The sequence below is a fragment of the Nyctereutes procyonoides genome, unplaced genomic scaffold, assembly GCF_905146905.1.
Source record: "Nyctereutes procyonoides isolate TBG_1078 unplaced genomic scaffold, NYPRO_anot_genome, whole genome shotgun sequence".
NCBI lineage: Eukaryota > Metazoa > Chordata > Mammalia > Carnivora > Canidae > Nyctereutes > Nyctereutes procyonoides.
Window position 1 is genome coordinate 13,607,677 of NW_026575036.1, and position 13,319 is coordinate 13,620,995.

Below are 13,319 nucleotides of genomic sequence, written 5' to 3' on the forward strand. Positions count from 1 at the left end.
TGCTTTATTTTCAAAGGATCAGTTCAAATCAAATTAATTTTAAAATATCAGAAATAATTAAGCACCATGAATAACAGAATGAGTACAATCAGTATCAGTCCTGTCCTATGCTTCCAATCAAAACTTTTTCACTCTAATAGTTTTTCTCTGGTTTCAATAGGAACTACAGATTTTCAGAGCTTCATATCCTCTTAAAATTGTCTAGAACTCAAACTGTGTTCCAAATAACTGTGGAGTTTAGGTTTAGAAGATGCTGTAGGAACCAGAGAATGAGGCAAAGTGGCCAGGCTTCTGGGCATCCCCATTATGCTTATGGAGTAACCTACATAATACTTCATTTGGAAAAAAAGCAAAAAAGTGATTCATTGGTGCTAAAAACAACAAAATAATAAAAACAACAAATTCTTTGAAAACTAATGGTATCCAGAATAACGTTCATATTACAGATGAAGATACTGAGACCCAAAAGAAAAGAAGTCAGTTGTCTGATTTGCCCATGGTTACATGGCAATTTACAAATATTGATTTACTTAATTCTCATTAACTCCAGGAAGCATGTACTATACCTATTATCCCCATTTTATGAAAAAGGAAACTGAAGCACATCCAAATACAGATTTGGTAACTTCCCTAAAGTCACATAGCTAGTAAATGGCAGAACTGGAATTGGAATTGAGAAGTAAAGGACACTCCTCTCCATCTAGTGCAATCTTAACATTATAAAACTGTTACCTCCAATCATTAAAAAATCAAAATACAAATAAATAAAACATATCTTTTCAAAGAGTTAAAAGTGATATTATTTACAGTAAAATTTTGTTTAGATATAATTTCTAAAAATCTAGTTATAAGCATATACAATGTAGCTTTAAACTGTTTTCCAGCACACGCAAGTCAGTAAGATATTTCAAAATCTAAAGAGAAAACAGTTTCAAAACTTTAAATGATTTCTAACATTTCAGCATCTACAAAAAATATATATATTATGTATATATATTATGTTCTCCTAACCATCATATACAGTACATACTAAATCAAGGAGATCTCTCTTTTAGAATTTAACCAGTACTGAAATGATTCTAAAATGTTTCACCTAACGCATGCAATTAAGGAGAATTTTTCAGGACTATTTCTTCAGAACTAAAATAAACCAAGTATAAAAAGTTAGAAAAAATTTTTAAAAATATATGCTAACCTTAAAACAATTTGAATCTAAAGGTTATTTCAAGAAGAAAAATGAAGTTACCTAGAAAAATCCTTATCTACTTCATATTCGTACTTCATCCATGTATCTTGATATACTGAAAATTCCATTATGGTTAATAAAGCCATAGTGGTAAATGCTATTAGAGAAACTGAGAAATCAAACAAACAAACAAACAAACAAAAAAAACAGAATTAAAACAATTCTTAAAAAGTAAACAACAGGAAACTATTTTAAGTGAGATTAAAATTAGCAAAGAAAGCCCTTTTATGATTGCCATGTGAATGGATACTACTACAAAAGGTTTTCCTTAAAATGTTCATTATAGACTTCTTTTTAAAGCAGCTCAAAAATGAAGATTTAATGAGCACAAACATGAACACAAACATTTTTCTTTTTTTTTTATAAATTTATTTTTTATTGGTGTTCAATTTGCCAACATATAGAATAACACCCAGTGCTCATCCCATCAAGTGCCCCCCTCAGTGCCCATCACCCATTCAACCCCACCCCCCACCCACCTCCCCTTCCACCACCCCTAGTTCATTTCCCAGAGTTAGGAGTCTCTCATGTTCTGTCTCCCTTTCTGATATTTCCCACTCATTTTTTCTCCTTTCCCCTTTATTCCCTTTCACTATTTTTTTATATTCCCCAAATGAATGAGACCATATAATGTTTGTCCTTCTTCGATTGACTTATTTGAACACAAACATTTCTACTACTGAGAAGCATTTTATCTCATCAATATTAAGGGTATCTTGGGCAGCCCATGTGGGTCAGCGTTTTTAGCACCGCCTTTAGCCCAGGGCCTAATCCTGGGGACCCAAGATTGAGTCCCATGTCGGCCTCCCTGCATGGAGCCTGCTTCTCCCTCTGCCTGTGTCTCTGCCTCTCTCTTTCTCTGTGTCTCTCATGAATAAATAAAATCTTAAAAAAAAAGAAATTAAGGGTATCTTTCATTAAGCAGATTTGTCAAATTTTACAAGACACAAAGTTTTTCCTTTCTTCTCTATAGCAATGCCATAGATGATAAATGATGAAAGCATAAATCTTAAACAACAAATTTGAAAGCAGTCCCCTCATAATTAAAAATACATCCATACCTGTAGCCCAATCTATAAAAAACAAAACGAGACTAATTCTTAGCTCCTGAGAAGCCATGACAATCTTTGTGCCAGAAACTCAAATAACATCTCCAAATCTCTAACAAAACCCTCACATACTTTGGAATCTCCCAAATACATCACCTCATTTATGAAAGCAAATAGAAGATCTGACAAAAAGAACTATCTTATACTATGACAAAATACACTTAAAGTGGATTGTGCAACAAGAACTTGCACTATTTTCATTGCCAAAAATCACAGATCAGAAATAGTAAGCAACTTTACACATTTTACCAAATGAAATGTCAATCTTATGTGAAATATTCTATTAGCTCTTCATGGGGAAAGAAATACAGTAAATACTATTATAGGCACATACTTTTCTTATATATTTCATATTTTATTTAATGAAAACTTTTATTTGTACCAGGTACTGCATTAAGCATTTTTAAAATATTAATTTACTTAATCACTAAAATAACCTCACCAGATATTGATATTATACCCATTTCATGGAAGAAGAAACTAAAGCATAGATGGATTAAGTAACTTCCTTAAGTGGTTAGGAATGGTTAGAGGTCAGATTTAAATTCAGAGTCTGGTTCCAGAGTCTGAACTCTTAACTATTACCTCAATGCTGTCTCTCTCCAGTAATGTTAAATTTAAGAATTTCTATTAGAATGTCTAAATTGATTTATTCTTAACCAAAATAGGACCAAAGTCATGAAATATCTTCTTCCAAGTTCAAGTCTATTTATAATTATACATAACTCAAGAGCACCAAAGCAGTAAAATTGGATTAACTTGTTCAGTAATGTTTTAATAAACACTGCTAAATGCACAGACTGCACTGGGTTAGATGCCAAAGAGAATATATATGAAAATAAAATTAAGGCAAATAGTGTGACATGAGGACAGACCAGTCACAAAGTTATTATTCAGTTCATTGATGAGTTCTTCATGGCGACATTTCTTTATGTTGTTGACTGGCTCCCTGAGAAGCTGCACTCAGTGAAGGAATCTGAACTGGAGCTGATACTCACCTGTACCCCCACTGGCTGAAGTCTCTACATAGCTGTCAGGAACCTTTGGAAAGGCATCCAACTCTTTCACCAAACTTAAGGTTTTTTTCCGATTCAGTCGCCTCATCTTCAGGAAAACCTTCTTTTTCTTTTTCTTTCATATAGTCATGCTAAGGAATAAATTATGAATAAATGAATACTCTAAAAACAATACAAAGATATCTTTTAATTTTAGATAACTGGCAAATGTTATTGGAACAACTTAATACTTTCATTCCTTCTTGAGGAAAAAGTGTAATACTTATCTGCACTTCTCCTTTCTCCATCCCACCCTGACAAAAAACACAAAGGCAATTTATACAAAAAAACATATAAAATAGCAAAAAAAGTAAAAAGCAATTCACACTTATATTTAAACACACAAATAATTTTTCTTCTATTAAATTAGCAAATATGAAAATAACACATTCCCACTAATAGATGACAATGAAATAAATAAAAGAGGTATGCTAATCTCTTCCAAGAATATAAATATTCACCACTCCTCTTCTGACTAAGTAAATTCTCTTTTTAGGAATATATCCCAAGGTAATAATCTGGTTGTCACCAAAACTTTATGAGGATAATTCTCAGTATGAGGATAATTCTCATATTGTTAATTTTAAATAGTGTAGAAACAAATGATGGGTAGGCAATACACAAACTATGGTGAATTAAAAGCTCTGAATGTATGTAAACATTGAAAATGTTACAAAAGAAAACATTTAATGACATGGGAAAATACTCATAATAATTAGTAAAAGAGTAGAAGGTTGCATAAGTCCAGTTTTATGGAAAACAAAAGGAAAGATATACAAAAAACTGATTCAAAGTCTATATGCAAAAATGTTAGAAGTAGAGAATGGGAGGATTTTAACTGTCAAACAAAATTTTGGATTTTCCAAATTATCTATTTTTACAATAAAAACATTATTTAAAAAAAATAAAATAAAATAAAAAAATAAAAACATTATTTAAAAATTGCTTGGTATACTTTTTTTTTAATCAGTATGACAACTATATCTAAAATTGGTTACAAAACCATAAAAATAACTGAATTCTCAAATTTTTGTATAATCTAAGACTGGTTTATATAAATAATGCTATAGGTGATACTATAAAGCATTACCAGAAATCAAAGTGGTATTAATAAAATCAACACCCAATAAAATAAATCAAATGGTTGCAAAAATCACTAAAAAAAAAAGAATGTCTCTAGAAGAAAGTCGAATGACTTATCTGAAATCTAATGGGTAGGATTAATATGGAAAGAAAGGCCATAGAAGGCATTTGTGAACAAAAAAGAGTCCGAGAAATAAAAACTGGCAGTGATCATGAACACCCAAGAGACCAGTCCCTAACCAGGGGTACTATTAATCCATAAGGGGGCTACTGCTCTAAAGTGAAACTGGGTGCCTTATTATGTTGATTTCATTTGCCATTAAAAACGTCCAACTAACTTCTACTTCCTATTCCACATGCACAACATGGCCTTCAGATTAAACTTTTGCTTCTCATATGTATGTTTTTCTTAAGGAAAAATGAGACATGCAGACATGACAGCTGAGTTTCTGATCCCCATGACAATTATAAAACTAGTATTCTAATTTGTAAATTAAGCTTCTGAGTGTTTATAGGCATAGGCTGTGCTGCCTAAGTTCGTTCAGCTCAGAGTAATCAAATTTCTTTTCTGTACCTTTTTAGTGGTAAGTACACCAAGACTGATCCTTCTTCAATCTTTCAAGTTCTACTCATTCTTATTGGAATTAAATATTAAATATGTTCAAACCTCTTATCTTCAGAACAAAGCTTTACATTTAAGATCAAGTCCAACTCCAACTATAGATCCCTGGCTGCTTATCTAGAAGCCAAACTTAAAAGAATGAATTGTTCAGACACTTGGCTGGCTCAGTCAATAGAGCTTGTGGCTCCATCTCAGGGTGGTGAGTTCGAGGCCCATGTTGGGGGTAGAGTTTACTTTAAAAAAAAAAAAAAGAAGAATAGTCCCCATTTGTACACTATGACTACTTCCTCACTACATGCTCACCTCTTAACTAAATTTACTCTAAGCTAGGTCATTAACAACTTCTTTAGTACAAAATCCTATGGACACTTTTTAGTGTTTAATTCTGTCTCTGAAAAAAAAACAGCTTATGATTTCTTAAAATAGCATCTTACCTTGGCTTAAGTGATACCACACTTCTGATTTTCATTTATCTCAAAGACCTTCTTTTGCTTACTGTGCAGATTCTTCCTTTCAGATTCTGCACTAAGTGCTCCCTCCCAACCCCCACATTTTCTCCCAGTGATCTCCCACTCCTACAATTTTCATCTACATGCTATTTCCTCTCAAATCTTTATTCCCAGTACAAATCTCTCTGCAGACATATATGTATTTTTCTTTCTATGATATATTCATTGGGTCATTCCAAAGACAATTCAGAATCAATCACTTTTTTAACTTCTCCAGTATAATGTTAGAGCAGGAATCTATCTAATTGACCTGCATATCTCCAACACATGGCACAGAGACATTCAATAAATACTAAGGGAAAAATAGAAGGATGGAAGGGAGGAAGGGAGGGAAGATGGAAGGAAGGAAATTTCTCCAGAAATATCCATGACAGCACAACGTTCTAATTAAAACAGTTATGTAACTAAATATATAAAAAAATAAGATCCACAAGGAGAAGAATTTTTGTTTTTTTTTTCATTCTAGTAGTCCTAGTACTCAGAACAGTGGCTGACACATAAGTATAGATAGCATTGCTGAGTAAATGATTAAAACTGAATTTTACTCCTAAACTTTATTTTTATAAGCTTTATAAATGCTTTCTTTTAAATTATAAGTTTTACAAACCTTCTAACAATTCATACAGCTTATTCAGCACTCCTTCCACTTGGCTGCTTCCCAGCTTCTATCTAGCATCTTCCATTCTTATTTTTCACAATTACTCTTCTAGAATAGAGCACTTTGCCACACTGCCACTCCTGACCCATTCCTGTTAGATCAGCACTAACTTAACACCCAAGAAATCCAATCCATTTCCAATACTTGCCACTCTATAGAGCCACTTTTTTGATATGAACAAGTTATCTAATAACTTCTAGTATTTCTAAAAGTATCCTTTTACCTGCTCTCTTCAGAAACTTGACATTTTCCTGGTGGTAATTCCCTTCAAATCCTTACTCCATTTTTGAGACTCATCAGGTAAAGCAGCACATGTTTTATTATGATTTCTCAACCATCTCTTCCCATTCCAAGTCTACTTCTAATAATAATAAACACATAAACTACACAGAATTAGAGCTTTCATACTATGTATTAAGTATTTCCTAAAGCACTTTACATATTTATTCATTGAATCCTCTATGACTCTGAAACAGATACTATTCTATTCTCATTTATAGAAAAGGAAAATGAGGCACAGAACAGTCAGGTAATTTTTGCAGGACCACACAGCAAGTGACAGAACCTGGATTGAATCCCAAATCCATGCTCCAAATCACCATGTACACTGATACTTCAGTACTTGTGATCATCTTCTATTAACACCTGGATATATTTCAAATTTCCTTAATGACTCTAGCACCTGGATTATTCAATATGCTTCTCTTCTTTCCCATTCCATCACAATGCTTTGCAAGTCACAATCCTATGACACTCATCCTATGGCATTCATTCACAATGATAACACTTTTACCATGCAAGTGTAACAGATTTTCTATGCCAGTGACTTCCATCTATGCAAAGCCACACACAAGATCATGTTTTGGCTCCTCTTAACTTTTAAAACTGTTTCATCTCTAAAATCTAAAATAGTAATTTTCCTCTCTGAGCAGAACCAATTATCCTTCCAGCTCTTTAATTTCCTTTCGCCCGGGGTGTGATCCTGGAGACCCGGGATCGAATCCCATATCGGGCTCCCGGTGCATGAAGCCTGCTTCTCCCTCTGCCTATGTCTCTACCTCTCTCTCTCTCTCTCTCTCTCTCTCTCTGTGTGTGTGTGTGTGTGTGTGACTATCATAAATAAATAAAAATTAAAAAAAAAATACCTTGCTAATTTCCTAACCAGGATAGAATTTGTTCTTCATTTTCCCTTTGTTTCCAATCCCTCGGACCTCGCCCAGTTATCCAGTTCCACTGTTCCCATTCCCACTTTATATGCTTGGTCAGCCATTTTTAAAAATGTATTTAGAAATATCCTAGATCTGAGCACCTGGGTGGCTCAGTTGGTTAAGCACCCAACTGTCGGTTTCCACTCAGGTCATGATCTCAGCTTTGTGAGATGGAGCCCCGCACTGGGCTCTATGCTCAGCAAGGAGTCTGCTTGAGAGTCTTTCTCTCCCTTTCCCTCTGCTCCCTCAACTTGTGCTCTTTCTCTCTCAAATAAATTTTTAAAAAGAAGAAATACGGGAACCCTGGGTGGCGCAGTTTAGCGCCTTCCTTTGGCCCAGGGTGCGATTCTGGAGACCCGGGATCGAATCCCACGTCGGGCTCCCGGTGCATGGAGCCTGCTTCTCCCTCTGCCTATGTCTCTGCCTCTCTCTCTCTCTCTCTCTGTGTGACTATCATAAATAAATAAAAATTTAAAAAAAAAGAAGAAGAAATACCCTAGATCACTAGTTTCCAGAAGTCAGTGCCATTCTCCTATAAACTTTTCTTTTCTGAACCTTAATTTAAAAACCAAGAATATAGGAAACTTATCTTGTATCTGAGACTATTTCCTGCCTTTATTTATGTGTGTCAAAATGTGTGTCCTTTCTTTTATGAAATGATAAAAGTAGATAACCAGATTTTGTTTGTTTTGATTTTTGGATTAAAAACTGCAATTCTGGGATCCCTGGGTGGCTCAGTGGTTTAGCACCTGCCTTTGGCCCAGGGCGTGATCCTGGAGACCCAGGATCGAGTCCCACATCAGGCTCCTTGCATGGAGCCTGCTTCTCCCTCTGCCTGTGTCTCTGCCTCTCTCTCCCTGTGTCTCTCATGAATAAATAAATAAAATCTTTCTTAAAAAATAAAAAATAAAAACTGCAATTCTACATCAGTCCTCAAATCCAGCGCTGCCCACCTACTCACCCCACCCCACCCCTGCCACTTATTTTGTGTACTTCCACAAAATCTAAAAATTTAGGAGCCAGTGCATTTGATTCCTTTGTCCAGTGGTTGGTGCTGCCCTTCATACTTTCTGAATCTCCAGAAATATACTGTTTTCTTCAATTTCTCCCCAAAATTGTCATGTATATTATTAAGAAGCAAAACAAACAAAAGTCCAGGAAGTCACTGATAACAGTTGAGACTAAGACAATGCTTTGAAAAACTGCCCAAGAAACAAGAAACCACCTTTCATACTGGAACACAGATACACATTATCAACACTCAACCTAAGTAATGTCATACAGCCCGTATTTCCTCACTGCATCCATTTAAATATAATGAGATTATCAGACGCTTTAACAAATTAAAACACAGAATTTGTGGCACCTTTTTAGTCTGCTTAAGTTTAACTACTTCTCCAAATAAAAATGGGGAAACATTATTACTCCTGCTATCCACATTTTATGAACTAACTTCTATTTTTAATGTATATTTGGCAATGTAAGAAATATTTAATTAATACATATGACCATGTTGTGGTCTGAAGTGTGTCCCTTAAAAGGATCAATGAAGTCTTAATCCTGGTATCTGTGAATGGGCCTTATTTGGAAATATTTGGGTCTTTGAAGATGCATCTAGTTAAGATGAGATCATACTGGATATTAGGGTAGCCCTAAATCCAGTGACTGATGTTCTTATAAGAAGGCCATGTGAAGACACACAACCAGGAGAAAATGCCATGTGAAGATAGAAGTAGAGATACAGGTATGCATCTACAGACCAAGGAGAGCCAGGGATTACTCAGATGCTACAAGAGACAAGGAAGGATTCTCTCCTAGAGCCATTAGAGGTACATGGCTCTGCCAACACCTTGATTTCAGCCTGCAAGCCTCCAGAACTGTGAGAGAATACATGTTGATGTTTTTAAGTCACCTAGTTTATGGTGATTTGTTATAGCAACCCTATGAAACTCACACAAGCCATTAATAAGAATGAGAAAGGACACAGAACAGGTATTATCCAGGCCATCAATGAACTTCAGAAACAAAAAGCAAAACAACAATTTATCCGTAACTTGAAATTACTTGATTATATTGCATTAGAATACTTTAAAATTTTATGATGAAAGATAACTTAGTTCACTTGACAAATACTAGACATACCCCCAAAAGTACTTACTCTTTTCACTTTAAATCTTAGACTTTTTACAAGAGTTCATGTTGTTTTTAAAACTGTTTACCCCAACATAATTCAAATAAATGTTTATAACCTTCTAAGTGATTTTTTATAAAAGGTATACTTGTAAGCTGAGTAAGATGGTATAAACATGAGTTTTGTGATCAAAAAAAAAAAAACCTAGGTTAACATCTAGTCACTTACTACCTATATGACAAATTTGGAAAGATCCTCAACATTATAGAATCTTCTGTTATATTTTACTTTAGGGGGGGGTATAATGGCTACCTCACAGTTTCTAACAAAGGTAAAAATGAATCATTTGGTAAACGTTTCTCATTCTCAAAAGAAATGCCAAGATTTGTAAGATATTTGAAAGTCTTTAAGGAAAGTGGGATAGTACCTGACATTAGTTAATAATATCATGAATAGACTGAGGATGATAGGAATTGACAGAAAAGCTGAGAGGCTGTGGAGTGACGGCAACACAATTTTGGAAGTGCCTATCGGCACAAATATAATCCTCCTCAAATAACAGCTTGACTGTACTAACTATTCAATAGAATTGTACAAAATTGAAGTGGAAAAGGTCAGGGACACATGAAATGCATTTATAATAGAATGAATGTCTCCAAATGCAAGGAGAATGGGTTAACAAGGCTCCTAGAGCAGAACTGACCTAGACTATAATAAGATTGTACGGAGTAGTAGAAAGGAGAAATTTGTGCCTTTTAGTAATTGAGAGGATAACAGCTTAAGAAAGCAAGCCATTGGAAGATGGAGTTTAAAGATATATTAACCATATAAAGGAAGACTGTTTAATCACTTTTGAGATCAAAAAGAAATTATTTTTAAAAGTGTCTTCTTCAGCCTGTATTTGACTAAGTACCAAGGCAACATCTTATAACTACAGAAGTTAGGAAATAATTTTAAAATAACAAGAGATAATATTTAATGCATGCTAACTGTATGATAGGCATTGTTCTTTTTTTTTTCTTAATTTTTTTATTTATTTATGATAGTCGCACAGAGAGAGAGAGAGAGAGGCAGAGACACAGGCAGAGGGAGAAGCAGGCTCCATGCACCGGGAGCCCGACGTGGGATTCGATCCCGGGTCTCCAGGATCGCGCCCTGGGCCAAAGGCAGGCGCCAAACCGCTGCGCCACCCAGGGATCCCGATAGGCATTGTTCTAAGTGTTTTTGCATGTGTTAACTCAATCATCATCTACCACCTTATGAATTAGATGTTATTATCATTATTCCCATTTTGAAGATAAGGAAACTAAGACACCAAGAGGTTAATTAGCCCATCATGACACTAAAAGGCAGAATCAGAATATATCCTGAAAAACAGTTAAATAGGATGTGTTAGCTGGCAGACTGCCTAAACATAACTACCATTAAAAGTAAGTTTCACTGGGGCCCCTGGATGGCTCCGTGGTTGAGCATCCGCCTTTGGCTCAGGCCGTGATCCTGGGGTCCTGGGATCGAGTCCCGCATCGGGATCCCCGCAGGGAGCCTGCTTCTCCCTCTGCCTATGTCTCTGCCTCTCTCTCTCTCGAATAAATAAATTTTTTTTTAAAAAAATAGTAAGTTTCACTATTTCTTCCAATTAAACCATTAACCCCGGGGATCCCTGGGTGGCGCTGCGGTTTGGCGCCTGCCTTTGGCCCAGGGCGCGATCCTGGAGACCCGGGATCGAGTCCCACGTCGGGCTCCCGGTGCATGGAGCCTGCTTCTCCCTCTGCCTGTGTCTCTGCCTCTGTCTCTCTCTCTCTGTGACTCTCATGAATAAATAAATAAAATATTTTTTAAAAAAATAAAAAATAAAAATAAACCATTAACCCCTAAAGAAAATAAATTTATATATTTTTTATAACTTTTTTTTTTCTATTTTCCGGACTAAGCCTGATTTCTTCTGAGAGATCTTTCAAGCTCGATACCTTTTTATAATCTATACCCTCAAGCCGTTGCAACTCGGTTGTGTACTAAAGTTTATCATCAAAAACAAAACTCCTCTCCTCCCCCTTTCCCCAAAACCATGACTTTTTTTTTTTAATGTGTTTCCACTAGGAGAACCGGATAATTGCATCAATTCAAAGATATCGATACACACAAAACAAGCACACTCCTGGACTCTTCAGTGAACAAGCCCGACTCGTTCTTTTAATGATACACTGAAATATGCCATCAGAGTTTAATGTATCAGGCTAGGCAATCACTTAAAACACAGCTTCAAACAAATGAATAAATCTTGTTTTTAAATGAATCTTGAACTGTTTCCGAAAGCCAATCTCGCAACATTTTAACCGATATTTTGTTAAGTTCGCGTTAAGTCAGTCTCCGGGGCACTAAATCCTAAATGTAAAAGTCACTTAAACCTGTTTTCTCAAACAATGCCCTATCAACTCCTGATTACCTATACCCAAGGGTATTACCTACCACGAAGTGACAAGTTACCTTCCGAAGGTCTCTGAACCCTCGAGGGTCTACGAAAAGTAGTGACGGGCAGACCGGTCTCTCCTACAGCATCTCGCCAGCCCTGCCCCTCTCTCGTTTCCCCAAGCGGCGTGCGAAAACTCTTTCCAGGCGAGGCCAAGACCTCGGTCTTTCTTAAAGAGAGCAACTTGCTGCCAAGAATTTGCTGTTTGTCTGAATGGGGGGTGGGGGGTGCGGGGTCGGGGGGAGCCAAACACCCGGGGAGGATGCGGACGAGATCCAGGTGGTCTTCACAACACGGGTACCAGGGGAGCCCCCGGGGCACCGGACACCGGGAGCAGCGATGGGTCAGGGCCAGCAGCTCTCAGGGAGCCACTTCAACTCCTCCAAGTTGCAAGACAGGGCGGAGACCCCGGACTGCGAAGAGGGGCGCTCCCGGGCGCAGCGCTGCCCAGGGTCCTGCCAGTAACGCCCCCGGGGGAGGTGGAGCGGCTCCCCAGCCCGGCCCTCTCCCCTAGGAGAATGATAAAGACAGGGAGCACGTCCCATGACGGATTCTCAGCCCCCTTCCCCACACTCACGCCCTGCACAGCCTTGGAACCATCGGGAGGACAGCACCCGGCCGGGTTTCAGTACTTTACCTTGTGTTACGGCATCAGCCGACCGCCATGTTTCACAGAAGCCCGGGTCGCCCGGGCTCCCGTTTACCCGAAAATATCGCGAGAACCAAAGCGACAACCAGCGCCGCGAACGTCAGCTGGGAGACAATGTAGAGTTCTCGCGATATGCGCGCTGCCTACGAAGGGCTTTGTGAGGCAAGAGGCGTGGCTAAGGTGAAAGGGGGTGTGGCCAAACGGAACCTTGGGAGAGACACGTTTTACAGGTGTAACCACGTGGCCGGTAAGGAATGGGTTCACCTTCCGACCGCGGCTTGGAGACCACCGAACGGACCCCAACGCCTCACGTCGCACGTCATTGCTACTGGGGGACTTGGGAGCAGGGTTTGTCCTTTGCGACCCCAATAACGTATCACATCTCCAATGTGCCTTCTGTTTTTGCCTCCTTATTTTCTCCCGTCAAGAACATTTAAACTTCCTTTTCCAGGCCTACGTGATGCTTTTAATTATTTGTTCAAGGTTCCTCTTGACTTCCAGATGGTAAGCTCCCTAGGAAGTCACATCCGTCTAACTCACCCCTATAATCGCCAATACCTGGTGTGCACATAAATATTTGTT

At 37.4% G+C, this 13,319-nt stretch overlaps 1 protein-coding gene across 1 annotated transcript in view; it reads right to left on the minus strand.

Moving 5' to 3' along the window:
* ERGIC2 (ERGIC and golgi 2) overlaps positions 1–12,824 on the minus strand; it is a 38,354-nt gene extending 25,530 nt beyond the window's left edge. Inside the window, exons 1-3 of the mRNA XM_055318600.1 lie at positions 12,726–12,824; positions 3,354–3,502; positions 1,247–1,355 (exon numbers count right to left, since the gene is read on the minus strand). Coding sequence (XP_055174575.1) covers positions 1,247–1,355; positions 3,354–3,459 — 215 coding nt within the window. The 5' untranslated portion in view covers positions 3,460–3,502; positions 12,726–12,824. The remainder of the gene's footprint in view (positions 1–1,246; positions 1,356–3,353; positions 3,503–12,725) is intronic.
* Between the last annotated feature and the right edge of the window lie 495 nt (positions 12,825–13,319).